Here is a 14,213-nt window from a genome sequence, read left to right on the forward strand (position 1 = left end):
GGCTGTGCAAGCACATTTACTCCTTTTGTTCTGTTTCCCTGCGTGAGGCCACAGAAGGTCCAGGAAATTTGCAGCTCTTGTGGAATGTTTTCATTGTGGATCTGCACAGATCGCTCTGCCTGTGCCCCGCCACCTTGGCAGGGAGGCTGCAGCCATGTTCCTTCTGTGCCCTTTGTTTGTGGGTCAGCTCTCTCCCTGCTAGTGGTGGGGACTGCGTGTTAGCAGAGGCAGCGTGCCGCGAGGAAGGGATGTAGTTGGGGGCAGGGTGCTTGGAAAATCACCAGCAGGCCTCTCGAGGAAGGAGGGTCATGGCCCTGCTGGCTCTGTACAGATAACACTATAAATAAACCGCGCCTGGCTGAGCAGCGACCTTGGGCTGTGTGTGTGTGTGTGCATGCCTGGAGGGAGCTGGAGCGATGGGAGATGAGCTGTTTGCCATGTGATCATCTCTTCTGTACTGTGCCACGGCAGCAGCACAGCACAAACACCCATGTGCCAGAACCTGGTGCCAACTCGATGCTTGGCTGCATGCAGTGGTAGCATTTGACTCTGGGAAACCACAGAGCAATGTGTTTGCTGCCTTACCTCCCCTGGGAAGGAGAAGCGGGACTGAGAACTGATGCATGCTGGGAACAAGCTCTTTTATTCAGAGAGCCTGCGGGGACTAGTAACTCACTGCAGAAATAACCTCTCAGCACAGGAGGGGGAGGCGATTCCACAGCCAGGGATGGAGCATTGCATGCTCAAGGGCAGCACGGGCCACTGCTCTTGGAAGAGCAGCAAGGCCTAGCAGCATCACAAATGCTGTTTTTTTCCCTTCAGAGAACTGTGAGAATAGGGTCAAATGCACAGCTCTGCCTGGAGGCCAGCTGTGCCCTGAGCAGCCTGTCCTTCCAGTATGTCCGTGGACCTGCCCAGCTCAGCATAGCTCCTCCAGTCTGAGAGTTTTGGGCCCAGCATCAGCCCAAAAAAGCCACATCAGAACATAAGGCACCTGCTGAAGCCAGCTGCCAGTCCACAAGCAGCGTCCTCAGCTTTGCTGGGACCTGTCTGGGTTCTGCAGTACTGGACCATGTGTGTCGTGGGGCTGAGGCATCTACCATGAGCAGCCCTGGCTGCAGCAGGGAGTTATGAGGATCTTCCTGGATTGGCTGGCAGCTGTCTCCCCTGTCCCAGACGTTCCCCAGCAATGGCTGAGGGCTGAAGATCTTCACATGGCCACGTCCTCTCCAGGGTGAGCGCTGCTGTTAGGATCACATCCCATCACCTCCACGGAGAAACCTCCTTTGTCCACGTCAATGCTGTGAATGCTGAAGTTGCCCAGGCCCTGTAAAGAAGAGTTAACAGATCCAGAGTCAGCAAGGGACTCGCTCCCACACTAAACAAGCTCATCCTACTTGCGGCTGCAGGGGAGGGATACTTGTAATGCTTGTACTACATGAACCAGGTTTCTGCAAACCGCCTGCAGTGCTGGGCTTTGCAGGCAGCTTTTGGCCAAGGAAGCAGCTCGGGGCACACAGCTCACCTCTGTTTTAGCTAGAATTTGGTGCAAAGTCTCTTTCTGCTGAGGGACTTTGGTTAAGACATAAAGGAAGCCGCCGCCACCAGCCCCAGCCAAGCACTGCCCGTAGACGTAAGGCCGCAGAACATCCATCATGCGCCCGACAGCCAGCGGCTCGCACCCGGGGGCCATGCATTTCTTCTGCTGCCAGTAGAGGTCCAGACACTTGCCAATGAGTGGCAGGTTTCCTGCAGGACGGAGGATGAGGCAGAGAAGAAAAGATCAGTCTCTGTTTTCTCTAAGGGGCTGAAAGCTGGTCCTGCCTCGTGCTCAGCCTGAGCACGGTTCTGCCTTCTCATCTACCCCAATCCTCTGCCTGCTGAGCAAGCCATTCCTGCTGTCGCTTTTTGCTGTTCATTTTTAATCCTCCACAGGGTGAGAATTTGCTTGCTTTCGTGCTCCAGCTTCCCCTCCACTGCATCCCAGCAGACAAAACCCCAAATGAATCAACTTCATAGGCTAGCTGTGGCCCCCACCCCATCACCAGTGACTCAAGAAAATCAGACAGACTCAGTGTGCACCACAGGAGCCTCTTCTAGCCCCACTTCCTCAAGATCTTAATTGAAGCCTCAATTTTGGGGCATTGCCTATAAAACGCCTGAGGCTGCTGCAGCTGTTGGACCCTGCACTGCCCTAATGTCTGTCCCTCTAGAGCTTCCAGGGGATCTGTGCTGCTTCAGCTGTTAGAAGGGACAGCCTGGCACAGGGAAGGGAGCTCCCACCTTGCCTCAAGGCCCGGGCACACTCCTCAGCGTTATTCACCAGAGCATCAGCATTTTGTACGATGGAAGGCAGCCTGGCATACCAGTTCCTCACCACGTCCTGCAAGAGGGCAGGCTGCTGGGGACAGGCACCTCGGCCACGTGTGTCCCCATCAGCGCCCTGCACAGCCTTACCCCCAAGGGGACAGGCACCAAGGGGGAGTGGAGGCCAGAGCCCACACGTTACCTGGAGCAGGTTGCGAGCCAGGCGAGTCTTCCCCGTGTACACCAGCAGCAAGTGATCGCTGAGGATGCGGGCAAAGCCTTCAGGCACTGGGATCTCCTCCACCTCCACCCTGAGTGGCAGCCGGGCCTCTGACCTCCCGATTTTGATGCCAGGTACCAGCCCGCCCACCTGGTCCTGCCAACCACCACCTGCAGCACGCAGGATCCTCAGCCAGTGCCTGGATCCCCACCATGTGCCAGCTGCTTTTCCAGCTGCTACCTGTCGTGAGCCTCTGCTCCAGGTGCAGCACGGTGTGGATGAGGGACTCAGTGCCAGCAACCTTCCCGGCTGCCCGGTACAGCGCTGCCATCACTGCTCCCGCCAGGATGCTGCTGGTGCCTGCAGGGAGCAGGGGATCATGGCAGCAACGGGGATGCTGCATCCCAGTGCTTGGAGAAAGACAGCCATCCCAACCCTAAGCCCCATTCCCTGCAGACAGACCGAGGCCAGAGCCGTGGGGCAGCCTGGACCAGGTGTGCACCTCAAAGCCGCCCCCAAAGTTTTCCATCAGCTGATCCCGCAAGGGCTTCTGTGAAGGGAACTGCACGATCTGTGCACACAAGAAGGCAGCTTTGAGCAAGGCTCCTGGGAACAGAATGGAAAAGCAAAGCTCTGCCTGCTGCACTACCTACTCCATCACCCCAACAAGAGGACGCGTGGCATCAGAGCGGATTACTGCTGGAGTGGCGCAGATCCAGCACCACGAGGGCAGGACACCGAGGGCACAGAAGAGGCCCCCTCACCTGGTGCATGCGGCTGGCAGTAGTTCTCCAAGTCCCCCAGCTCACGGCACACCAGCTCCACCGCCGCCTCACCCCACGGCGTCCCACCGAGGCTGGCCAGGCGCAGCTCTGGCTCGCCGATGCGCCGCACCCGGGCACCAATGGGCCTGCACCCATCCACCAGCACTGCCACGTCCACCACGGCCCCACCGTGCTCGTATGTGATGGGGGGAGTGTCGCTCCAGCCGCCTGCCGAGGCATGCCATCAGCCCTCCAGCACATTTCCAGTGCTCCGGAGAGGGAAGGCAGGGTGGTACCCTGCTGTCATCATCCATCCCACCAGCTCTGAGCCCATTTGGGGATGGAAAAGCTCACCGGAGAGGTCCAGACGGGCTGGGCACGCCACCTGCACCCAGTGCCCCAGGGGTGGCAGCTCCACTGGGCACACAGTGACAAATTGGCACGAGGACATCACCGCCTTCCGGATGAGGATCTGCTCGGCCCCTTCGTAGTGCCGAGCCGCTCTCACCAGCAGGGCTGGACTGCAAAAAAGAGGGATGCTGAGCCCACCAGCACGGCCCCCCAGGCACCCCAACAGCCAAAACAGGACAGCAGCAGTTCAACGCTCCATGCTTCACCTGCTCATCCACTTCTGCCGCTCGGCTGCCAGCTCCTGCACCCCACCAGCAATGTCCCCGCTCTCCAGGCGCCCGAAAGCCGAAGCCCACTCCCTGTTGGCAGCAGGTCCGCTCCGCAAGCCCCCTGCCCCGTGTGCCATGCAGCCCAGGACGTCGGCAATGCAGGCAAGTGCTCGGGCTGCGACGCCTGCATCGTCAGCTGTAGAGGCAACTAGAAAATTAAGGTAAGGCTGTGAGTGGCCTGAAGCAGCCCACTTCTGCAAGAAGTCAGCTCCAGGGGAGAGGGACGTGCACGACCTGCACCTGCCTTGGACGGTCTCAAGTTCTCGCTGGACTCAGGGGTACTGAAGGGGGATAACGAGCGTGAAAAAGCCCAGAGATGTAAGACTTGTCCAGCTTACCCTCATCTAGCGTGCCCAGCAAAGCCTCGTGGTAACCCTCATGGACAGCACTGCGGATGAGCGGCAGGAGGCTGCCGTCCTGGCGGCCCAGCAGCACGCGCCGCACCTTCTGCTGGCCCTGCATGAAGAAGAGGTCCCGGCGGGCACCCAGCTCCGCTGCCTTGTCCAGGCAGGGCAGCAGCTCCTGCCAGGACATGCGCCAGGCTGCTCGCCAACGTGCCAGCCGCTCGCCCGAGGCCGTCGGGGCCAGCAGCCACAGCACGTCCTCCAGCCCCAGCGCCTCGGAAGCATGCAGCACTGGGAAGAGCCGGGCGTTCAACAGGCAGCGGTCGTTCTGCGGTGTCTCGGCATCCCAGAGGTCCCCTTTGCTGGTGGAGGGAGAGCCCATCAGCACTATCGCAGGGAGGTGGGATGCAGGGGTGGCCACCGTGGCTCTCACTGCAGATTTTGAGGTCTGGAGTGCTCCGGGCACGCTGGTACTTACCGTACGCCTGTGCGGCGAAAAAACTCTGCCCAGGGGACGTTCAAGTAGGTGGCCTCTTCAGCAGGACTCTGGGGGGACACATGGGGGGTGGTTACACCCCAGCTTTGTGGAGAGCCCCATGCCCCCTCGCTGTCCCCGCACCTGCCAGTTGTCGAGGCGGCCGGTGAGCGTGAAGACGCGGCAGGGCAGGTCACGCAGACGGACATGGTGGCCCTGCAGGACCACGTCACGCAGGGGACAGCCCTGCAGGGCCGGTGAGGAGCTTGTGGTGAGGCCTGTGAGGAGGCAACCGGGACCAATGTCCAGGGGGCCCTGCAGAGGAAGCAGTGGAACCTTGAGGAGTACAGCCAGCCCCATATCAGAGCCATGCCAGGAGACACGCTGCAGCCAGCAAAAGCCCCAGTCCCCAGGAAGGGACAACCCAGCACTGACAGCAGGGAAGGTGGCAGCCAGCAGCAGCCCCAGCCAGAAGGCAGTCAGAAAGAGGAAGGGTGTCCCACATGTCACAGCAGCGAGCCCCTCCATATGCACCAGGCTCCTTCAGGTCCCACACACCTGGAGGTGACAGTGCTGGATGACGCTGCCGGCTGCCAGCCGCACGGCTCCTTCCAGCAGGCAGTTGGTGACCGAGGAGCCATCCTCCAGGAGCAAGGGGTGCTGCCAGGGTGCACGGGAACATGGGGTAACCCCCCCCAAAAAATGTGTGTGTTGGAGCAAATCTGGGGCTGGAGAGACCTACGTCCACGTGGGAATGGGCTGTTTTGCAGAAGTGAAGGTGGCTGGTGGAGCCAGGCAGGAGTGTCAGGCTACGGATGTGGTCGCTTGCAGCCGTGGTCAAGTAGTCGTAGGATGCATCGGCGATGCAGGCTGCAGGGAGGCAGGAAAGCAGTCAGCACTGAGCACAGTCTCAGGGCAAGGAGGTGCTCCCAGCCTCCGCAACAACCTTCTCTGCTCAGCTTCTCCCCAGAGAAACAGCTGGGGGCCATGACCCCCAAATTTCTCTCCAGGTCATGGACAGGGTCACTTGCAGGTGCCCACCACGGCATCACTCACCCATGCTCAGAGGGAAGGCACGGAGAGCTTTCCAGAGCACAGAGCGGGCGCTCCTCACGCTGGGGTCACCCCCACCCTTCACAAAATCCTCCTCTGTCATCCCCCTCGCCATGCTCAGCACGATGTCAAAGAAAAGAGAGATCTGGGGAGAGAAAAGACACCCTGGGTGCAGCCAGGCCACTCGGACTCCCGTCCCGCTGCTGGGTGCTGCCCTCCCACACCCAAATGTGATGGCCCCATTAGGCGCACCCAGCACCAGCAGCCACAGGGCGAGGGGTCCTGTCAACCCAGAGGGGGTGTCACCTGGATGGGTGGTGCCCCCGAGTCTAGCCCCATGTAGGTGCAGGCATCCAGGGGAGGGATGACGTGGGTGGCCAGAAGCTGCTCGGCGGCACTCGAGGAGAAGAAAACCACCCCGCAGACCTGTGAGGGCACAGGAGGGCTGAGGCTGTGCCACTCCTGTCCCTCACTGGGGTGAGTGGGCCCGGCCATGGTGACACAAGGGCAGAGCTGCGGAAGCCCAAGTGGTGACACACCAGCGGGACGGTGCCATCCGGCCCCGCGCACTGCTGGATCTGAGCCTCTGTGCCTTTGTAGATGATGTCACGTACCAGCCCCTGCGTGCAAGAAGATACCAGTGAGCTCTTCAAGCTGCCCCAAGGAGCCCAGCAGCCACGGCAGGGACGGGAGCCCTGCACCCACAAGACAAGAGGGGCAGGGACCCCAGTGACAGCGGATCAGGCTCCAGGCCGGTGTCATCACTAGGCAGTGGGAGCTGCCACCGACCTGCTCATCAGCGAGGTACACGCCGTGGCTCCTGGCGTACTCCTGGCTGCCGGGCACCGCGATCACTCGCACCCCTTGGAAACCATCCCAGTCAATTCCTGGAGACAGGGACAGAGAGCACCGCCCGGAGCTCCACGCACTGCAGCAGCGCCCATGACAGAGCGTGCCAACTACACCTGCTGAGCACCCACACGCCAACACCAGAGCACCCACAGCCACGCGGGGAGCGGCCCTCACCTGGCACCGAGGGCACGCTGAGCAGCATGTCGGTGCTGCAGACCCACACGCCCGGCGGGGAGCCCACGCAGAGCTGCACACGGAAGGGCCGTGAGCTCAGGGCTGAGCACCATGAGCCGCAGGGTGCTGTCTGTGGGGAAGGGGTGCTCGCTGCTCACACACCCGCTGCGTGACGGTGCCCAGCAGGCTGTCCACGTTGCACACCAGCGCCTCGGCCGCAGCGCGGGGCTGCTCGGCGGGCAGGCAGGTGAAGGCCCGGCCGCAGTCGTCGAAGGAGAACTCACGGCCCTGCCGGGACAGCTGCGGTGAGGAAGGGCTGGCGGGGAGGGGGAAGGCGCGCGGGGTGGGACCTGACGGGGCCCCCCACCGTGTGCAGGATGAGGATGCGGGTCTCCTTCAGCGCGTCGGCGCTCACCACCTGCGGGGCACGGTGCTCAGCGTGCGGAGCGCGGAGTCCTGCTCCCCAACCCCGCACCCCTCACCGTGCGCCCCGCGCGGGCGCTGAGATGCTCGGCCGCCACCAGCACGGCGTTCAGCGTGGCCCCGCCGCTCCCCACGCCGACCCACGGGTCCTCCAGCGCCAGGACGAGGACGGGCTGCCGGCCCAGGGCTCCTCGCCGCCGCCGCAGCTCCAGCTCTAGCCCGAAGGAGAAGGGCGGCTGAGGACCCGGCCCCGAGCCCGAGCTCCCGGAGCCGGCCCCGCCGCTTGCCTCGCTGCAGTGCCGCCTCGCCGCCGCCCCGCCGGCAGGTGAGGACCACCGCGGTCCACTCGACGCCCGCCGCCATGCTGGCGGTGCCGCGGGGGCTGATGGGAGTCGTAGTGCGGCGCCGCGCCCATCGTACGCGGCGCGTTGGGGCGCCGGACTACAGCTCCCGGCGTGCACCGCGGCAGGGCGCCTTAAAGGCGCAGCGCCCCGTTCCTGAGCGCGGCCCCGAGAGGGGCTTTGGGCTGGAAGGGGGTGGGTTCTGCCCTCGCGTGGCTCCTGGACGCGCGGCACCGCGGCTGTGCCCACCCGCATCGACCGTGGGGGCTGCTCTGTGCCGGAGGGGGGGCATCGGGATGGGTAGGGGGCTGAGCGCGGGGACGGGCACGAGGCAGAGCGGCGGGGTGGGCGTGGGGATGGGGACGTGGCATCCCCACGCGTCGGGGATAGTCGCGGAGCCGAGCTCTGGGATGGATATGGGATGGGAACCAGGGCGGGCGTGGGGCTGGGCGTCGGGGCGGGCACGGCGCCGGGCACGGGGATAGGCGTGAGGATAACCACCGGGATGGGTGCCATCCCATGGGTACCGTGGGCGCTGGGACGGGCACGGGATGTGCACGGGGACGGGTACAGGGGTGGGCACGGCGCCGCGGAGCGGCATAGGCACGGGGATGGGCGGCCGGCCCCGCAGCTCTCGGCCCCGCCGTGCTGCACCCGCGGCGGCCCCGCTCTCCTCCTACAAGTCCCACAACCCCGCACGGACTACATCTCCCAGCCTACCGAGCCCACCCCCCGCACGGCGCAGCACGGCCCGGCCCGGCCCCGCACGGCGCGGAGCGGAGCGGAGGGTGCGGCGCGGTGCGGTGCGGTGCGGTGCGGGGAGCGGCGGAGGGGCCCGGGGGCTCCCGGCGGTGGGGCCGAAGCGGAGCGAGGTGCGGTGCAGGCGGCGGGTACGGCCCCGGGGGGAGGGGAGGGGGGGTTGGGGGTATCGGGTGCGGGGTGGGGTGTGCGGGAGATCGGGGGGGATGCGGTGGCACCGGGGGTGGGCGCGTGGGTGCGGGTACCCACGGGGAGCCCCGGGGGCGCGTAGGTTTGGGGCAGCGGGGGGACACGCGGGCGGTGGTGCCCTGTGTCCGCGTTGGGGTGACTGATGTGGGGTAGGGGGGTGTGGGATGGAGCGGTGTCACGGGGACGGCGGTGTCACCCGGCGGTGCCCTCTCGGTCTGAGAGCCACGGGACACGCGGTGGCCCTGGGGTCCGGGGCCTTCCCGGGTGTCCCCGGCCGGGGGACACATAGACGTTGGGATACACGGACAGGATCCTCAGTTTTCCACGCTGAGCTGGCTGACGTGGGAATAGGGTTCCCCTCCCCCCTCCCCAAACCCACTCCGAAAGCAGCACGCGCTGCCAGGACAGCTTTGCTCCGGGTGGCCCCAGCAAGGAGCTGAGCTCGCAGCGCTAATCAAGCTAATTAACAACGTGCGAGCGCTCCCGGAGCAGCCGAGCAGCCCAAAATGGGGCCGGCGGTGCCAGCGTTGGACGGGGCCCCAGTGCACGGGGAAGGCGTTAGGGCGGTCCGTTGTGCTGCTGGGAGCGGAATGTTGGCGGCGTGGGCCGGGAGCTCTCCGACAGCCCCAATTCCTGCCTGCCTGGAGGAGGCTCCCATCCCCATCCCCGGCCCCGGCCCGGGGCGGCCGGAAACCCCATGGAAAATAGGGCCCGGACCCATTTCCCCGGCCCGGAGCAAGCCCTGTCCTCCCCAGCGATGCCGGCTTTGCTCCCTGCGTGCATCTCCACCCCCACGGTGCCCCCCCAGGCAGGAGGCGGCGGTGTTGGCGGTGTTGGCGGTGTTGGCGTGCCCGTCCTTGCACTCTCACACATATTTTCCCAGTGAGGCATCCAGTGCGGATGGGACGGGAGCGGGCTCGCCACCGGGGAGCTGGGCGCAGGGATGGCAGCCTGGGAGGGCTGGAAAGGCGTCTGGGAGGAGATGGAGAGGAGGAGGAGGAGGCGATGGAGGTGCTCAGCAGTTCTGGCAGTTGCTGCTTTCCTAGGCTTGGCTGTGGGGATTTGTTTTGGTGGCACCCAGCCTGGTGGGACGTGAGCTGGTGGCTTGGCGAGACCTGACCTGATAGGACCCAACCTGCTGGGACCTGATCTGACAGGACCTGATATCCCAGCTGACCTTCTCCTGAGGGAGCTGAGCACCTGGAGTTGCTCGGGACCGGGCTGGATGGGGCTGTGTGTCTATGGAGGGGTCCCCTCTGGGCACGACTTGGGGCTGGCTGGGCCCTTCTGACCCCAAACCCACGCCTTTGTGAGGACACGTGCCCTCGCCGTGCAGGCGTACTGACCCCCGTGCAGCTCCAGATGGGGAACTGCGGGCAGCAGTGTGGGGCGGGGAGGATGTGCCCCATGCTCTGGCTTCCTTCCTCTCGCTGCCCAGACGGATATGTGTTGGCGGGTGACTAATTGGAGCAGGAGACCGCCAGCACTCCGCCGGTGCTCCAGAGGTGCCGAGCTGTGGGGTGATACTTGCCCTTGATGGTTTTGGGGGGAGCAGCTCAGGGGTTTTCGGGCAGCATCTCGTTGTCTCTTTGCTTTTGACGTCCCCTCCTTTCCGCTCCAGGCTGTTGTCACCTGCGTGTCCCCGGCGCAGGACCATGAGTGCCACCTCAGCCCGGGACCAGCTGGGGACGGCTCCCCGAGCCCACGGGGCCACCGGGACGCGGAGCTACGGCTGAGCCCAGCGTGCCGAGCCGCGCCGAGCCAGGCGGATGGAAAGCTGCAGCCCGGCAGGTAGGGACACACCGACCCCCCCCCCCACCTCGGCATCACGGGGGGCTGCACCCCAGCCACGCCGACCTGCGGCTCTGCACCCCACAGGGAGCCGCGTGCCCACCCCGCACCCCAGCCCTATGCCCGGGGAGCGGCACCGAGCCCGCCCGCCCGCCCACCATGAAGTGCTCGCTGCGCGTCTGCTTCCTCTCGACCGCCTTCCTCCTCATCTTCGTCATGTCGGTGCTCTTCACCTACTCCCACCACAGCATCGCCTACCTGGATCCCGGCGGGCTGGGTGGCATCCATCGGGTGAAGCTGGTGCCCGGTTACGCCGGCGTGCGGCGGCTGAGCCACGGTGTGCCGTACCCCAGGGGCTGTGCGTGCCGCCGCTGCCCCGAGGACGCCGCCGCCGCCGCCGCCGCCTGGTTTGACGGCCGCTACGATGCCGGCGTGTCCCCGGTGTGGACCAGGGAGAACATGGAGCTGTCACCGGACGTGCAGCGGTGGTGGATGGTGAGCGATGGGGGATGCTGCGGCGTCTCTGTCCCACTGAGCCCGCTTCGCCCTCCCAGCTCTGGGACCCCATGCTGGGGTGACCGTGACCCCCCCAAGCGTGGTCCCCTCACCGCTCTCCCTCTCACCCTGCAGATGCTGCAGCCCCAGTTCAAGTCCCACAACACGCAGGAGGTGCTGAGCAAGCTCTTCCAGATTGTGCCAGGGGAGAACCCTTACAGCTGGCGTGACCCGCACCACTGCCGGCGCTGCGCCGTGGTCGGCAACTCGGGCAATCTGCGCGGCTCTGGGTACGGGCATGAGATCGATGGGCACGACTTCGTCATGAGGTGAGGGCAGGGGACCCTCCCGTGAGTGGTGGGGGCTGTGTGTCCCCCCACCCCGTACTCCGGTGCCCGCCTCTGTCCCCAGGATGAACCAGGCGCCCACGGTGGGCTTCGAGGGGGATGTGGGCAGCCGGACCACGCACCACTTCATGTACCCCGAGAGTGCCAAGAACCTGCCTGCCAACGTCAGCTTCGTGCTGGTGCCCTTCAAGACCTTGGACCTGCTGTGGATCGCCAGCGCCCTCTCTACCGGACAGATCAGGTTGTAAGTACCCGGCGGCCGTGCACAGAGGTGTCATCACCCTGGGGACTGTTTGAGGAGTGGCAAAGTCACGACTGCAGCTCGGTGGCTTTCTCCCTGCTGTCTCCACCACCCTGGGTTAGGGTAGCCCTGGCTGCAGGTGCCCACCCGCCCCTCTGCTTCTTTCCTCCAGCACCTACGCTCCCGTGAAGCCCTTCCTGCGGGTGGACAAGGAGAAGGTGAGAGCAGCACTGTGCCCCTGCAGCGCCCGTTTCTCCCCACACCTCCCCCCGGTGCAGCCCCGGGGAGACACGGTGCTCAGCATCCCCCCCTCCCCGTCTCCAGGTGCAGATCTACAACCCTGCCTTCTTCAAGTACATCCACGACCGCTGGACGGAGCACCACGGGCGCTACCCCTCCACCGGCATGCTGGTGCTCTTCTTCGCCCTCCACGTGTGCGATGAGGTGGGTGACAGCGCGGGGACGCGGTCCCCAGCCCCCCCAGTGCCCCGGGGGCTGGCAGTGATGGCGGTGCCGACCCTCACCCCGCAGGTGAACGTCTTTGGGTTCGGCGCTGACAGCCGGGGCAACTGGCACCACTACTGGGAGAACAACCGCTACGCCGGCGAGTTCAGGAAGACCGGGGTGCACGACGCCGACTTCGAGGCGCACATCATCGACATGCTGGCCAAAACCAGCAGGATTGAGGTCTACCGGGGCAACTAAACTGAGGGCCACGCGTCCTCCAGCTCGTAACCCCAGCGCCGCCGGAGCTGCCCCAGCTGCTGGCGGGCGCCGCGGCCGATGGGGTCCTGAGCTCACGGGAGACTTTGTGTGGCTTGGGGAGTTTGGACGCGATGGTGTTGGTATTAAGGAACCCGCTTCAGCCCAGCGAGGGTTTGTGGACGCCGCCAGCGACCGGGGGAGTGCCCGACCTGCATCTCTTACAGTCAAACCAAATGCTGCTCTTTTTAAAACAAGAACAACAACAACAAAACCCCACACAAAAAGCCCCAAAACTCGTCGACTTTGGGGTGTGCTCAAGCCCGGGATGAGGGCAGGGTGACAATCAGCGTTGGGCTGGGCCAGCTCCCCAGCAGCAGGACACAGAGCGTCCTTTGGTCACAGGCTTTCTCCCCCTTTGTCTCTCCTGTCCCTCTGTGGCTCTCGGGAAGGGGTCTGGACTCTTGCGGTCCCCTCAGATTGTCCCCATGCCGTGTCAGGGGGATAGGAGGGATTTGGGGAGGGGGCAAAAGGCAGCTGAGAAACCTGAGCACCAATAGAGGTGACAGCGTGGCAAAGCACAAGCTGGGTGCCCCATCCCACACCCTCTGGGCTCCTGTTCACCTCTGGCACAGGGAGAGGAGCAGGTTAGAGATAGCTTTAGCAAGTGAGTGAAACACGGGGGAGGGGGGGGTCATTTCTTTTTTTCCCTTTTGCTGCAGACAGCTCTGGTGAGAAGCTGCCATCCCAAAGCTCGTGCTGGTGGGTGGGGGGCAGTCGCTGGGGTGCCGGAAGCTGCAGTGGTGATGGAGGAACGATGGCACAGGGCTTGGGGACGAGCTTCCCTTTTCTCTCTTAAGTTTCTCCGCTTTGGGAGTGTTTTCTTTTGTGAGGTTTCTCTCCACGGTTGTGGCACACCAGGTGTGGGCCACGCCTGGCGCTGGGGGCCCCGTGGCAGCCGTGTCACTGCCAGCCCCATCCCACCCCCCCCCTCAGCGCATTGGGTCGGCGTTGCCTTTACCTTCTGGGGGAGGAAAACCACAAAAATCACACGACCACGAGCAACAACGAGTGCCTTGACTATCGGCCGCCGGCTGCGCTGCCCTGCAAGCACGGGGGGTGGTCAGAGCATTCCCAGTGCCCACTCCCTCCTGGGCTGGGCACAGCATTACACCCCCAGCACTGGGCAGGACAGTGCCAGCGGGGCAGGGCCATGCCCACACCTCTCCCACTCCAGGTCAGGCAATCCTGAGCCCACTGGCAGCACCCGATAACGATTTTTTGGCTGATTTCCTTCCCCCCCTCCCCCCGCTCCGACCCACCCGACCCTTTTTATTATTATTATTATTATTATTGCTGTTGTTGTTATTATTTAAACTGTCCTGCCACGAGGACTCGCAACCACTCCTGTTTCTCCGCAGAGCGGCCGGCGAGCGCACGCAGAGCATGCTGCACGGCCCGCGGGCGCCTACGAGCACCACTGTACTGTACATAGAGGAGGTGTAGGCAGAGGCTGTGGGCACAGGGGAGGGGGAGTGAGGGGGGGTGGTCTGGTTTGGGGGAGAAACTGAGGGTTGGGGTAACCCCCATCGTGGGGCGAGGCGGCCCCGCGGCCTCTGCGGATGTGGGTATTTCTGCACACAACTGTCTTAAAACGATTTGGGTTTGGTTTGGTTTTTTTTTTAAGTCAATAAAAACCGTGCATCTGGATGGCTGTGTGTTCCTCCGTCCTGAGCTGAAGGGGCGTTTGGTTTGAGTGCTCACCCCGGGCAGGGGACAGCAGCAGTCAGGGTGCTCCAGCAGTCCCATCCCCACCGGGAGCACGGCACTGTGGGGGGAGAACCACAGCGTTTGGATCGCGAAGGGCACGTGAGGCTCTCACACAACAAACCTCCCAGTTCCGGAGTAGTTAAAACACCTCTTTATTAACATACAAACCTAGCAACATTCAAGCCAACCCAAATATTAAACGATGGAAAGCGCGGCGTAAATACAGCGTCGGGAGCGGCCAGCTCAGCCCTGCTCGTGTGCTTGGGAGCAACCCACGTCCTCCACG

The 14,213-nt window shown here is 64.0% G+C and overlaps 2 protein-coding genes across 4 annotated transcripts; one reads left to right on the forward strand and one right to left on the reverse strand.

Moving 5' to 3' along the window:
* Window positions 1-1,083: 1,083 nt before the first annotated feature.
* FCSK (fucose kinase) lies at window positions 1,084-7,655 on the reverse strand. The gene is made up of 23 exons (XM_065734212.1): window positions 7,580-7,655; window positions 7,352-7,506; window positions 7,237-7,287; window positions 7,032-7,157; window positions 6,870-6,942; window positions 6,633-6,730; window positions 6,383-6,463; window positions 6,150-6,269; window positions 5,847-5,988; window positions 5,533-5,660; window positions 5,349-5,450; window positions 4,935-5,105; window positions 4,794-4,861; window positions 4,310-4,677; window positions 3,909-4,119; window positions 3,646-3,812; window positions 3,292-3,519; window positions 2,990-3,133; window positions 2,768-2,887; window positions 2,510-2,697; window positions 2,284-2,383; window positions 1,526-1,749; window positions 1,084-1,327 (listed from the first exon to the last, which is right to left on the reverse strand). The coding sequence occupies exons 1-23, from the start codon at window positions 7,653-7,655 to the stop codon at window positions 1,211-1,213; spliced, it is 3,258 nt and encodes a 1,085-aa protein (XP_065590284.1). The 3' UTR covers window positions 1,084-1,210.
* Window positions 7,656-8,360: 705 nt separating this feature from the next.
* Window positions 8,361-12,195, forward strand: ST3GAL2 (ST3 beta-galactoside alpha-2,3-sialyltransferase 2). Of its 3 annotated transcripts, none has more exons than XM_065733435.1 (8): window positions 8,361-8,505; window positions 10,203-10,372; window positions 10,460-10,867; window positions 11,003-11,196; window positions 11,279-11,458; window positions 11,628-11,673; window positions 11,780-11,899; window positions 11,987-12,195. In XM_065733435.1, the coding sequence occupies exons 3-8, from the start codon at window positions 10,532-10,534 to the stop codon at window positions 12,158-12,160; spliced, it is 1,050 nt and encodes a 349-aa protein (XP_065589507.1). In that variant the 5' UTR covers window positions 8,361-8,505; window positions 10,203-10,372; window positions 10,460-10,531; the 3' UTR covers window positions 12,161-12,195. The 3 variants fall into 3 exon arrangements, with proteins under 3 accessions (XP_065589507.1, XP_065589506.1, XP_065589508.1); XM_065733436.1 differs by lacking the exon at window positions 8,361-8,505 and adding an exon at window positions 10,052-10,086; XM_065733434.1 differs by lacking the exon at window positions 8,361-8,505 and having other exon boundaries at window positions 10,016-10,372.
* The last annotated feature ends 2,018 nt before the right edge of the window (window positions 12,196-14,213 follow it).

Source organism: Cyrtonyx montezumae, unplaced genomic scaffold, assembly GCF_038088225.1.
Source record: "Cyrtonyx montezumae isolate F1298 unplaced genomic scaffold, pur_monq_1.0 scaffold_17, whole genome shotgun sequence".
NCBI classification, from domain to species: domain Eukaryota; kingdom Metazoa; phylum Chordata; class Aves; order Galliformes; family Odontophoridae; genus Cyrtonyx; species Cyrtonyx montezumae.

Bases quoted from the DNA above. Each gene is read 5' to 3' on its own strand.
- FCSK (XM_065734212.1), bottom strand. From the start codon at position 7,655: ATGGCGGCGGGCGTCGAGTGGACCGCGGTGGTCCTCACCTGCCGGCGG. The intron at 6,731-6,869 runs GTGAGGGCCGCT...CCCTGTCTCCAG, and splicing joins CAGCGTGCCCTCGGTGCCAG to GAATTGACTGGGATGGTTTC. The intron at 5,989-6,149 runs GTGACACCCCCT...TTCTCTCCCCAG, and splicing joins CGGGGGCACCACCCATCCAG to ATCTCTCTTTTCTTTGACAT.
- ST3GAL2 (XM_065733435.1), top strand. From the start codon at position 10,532: ATGAAGTGCTCGCTGCGCGTCTGCTTCCTCTCGACCGCCTTCCTCCTC. The intron at 10,868-11,002 runs GTGAGCGATGGG...CTCACCCTGCAG, and splicing joins ACGTGCAGCGGTGGTGGATG to ATGCTGCAGCCCCAGTTCAA. The intron at 11,674-11,779 runs GTGAGAGCAGCA...CCCCGTCTCCAG, and splicing joins TGCGGGTGGACAAGGAGAAG to GTGCAGATCTACAACCCTGC.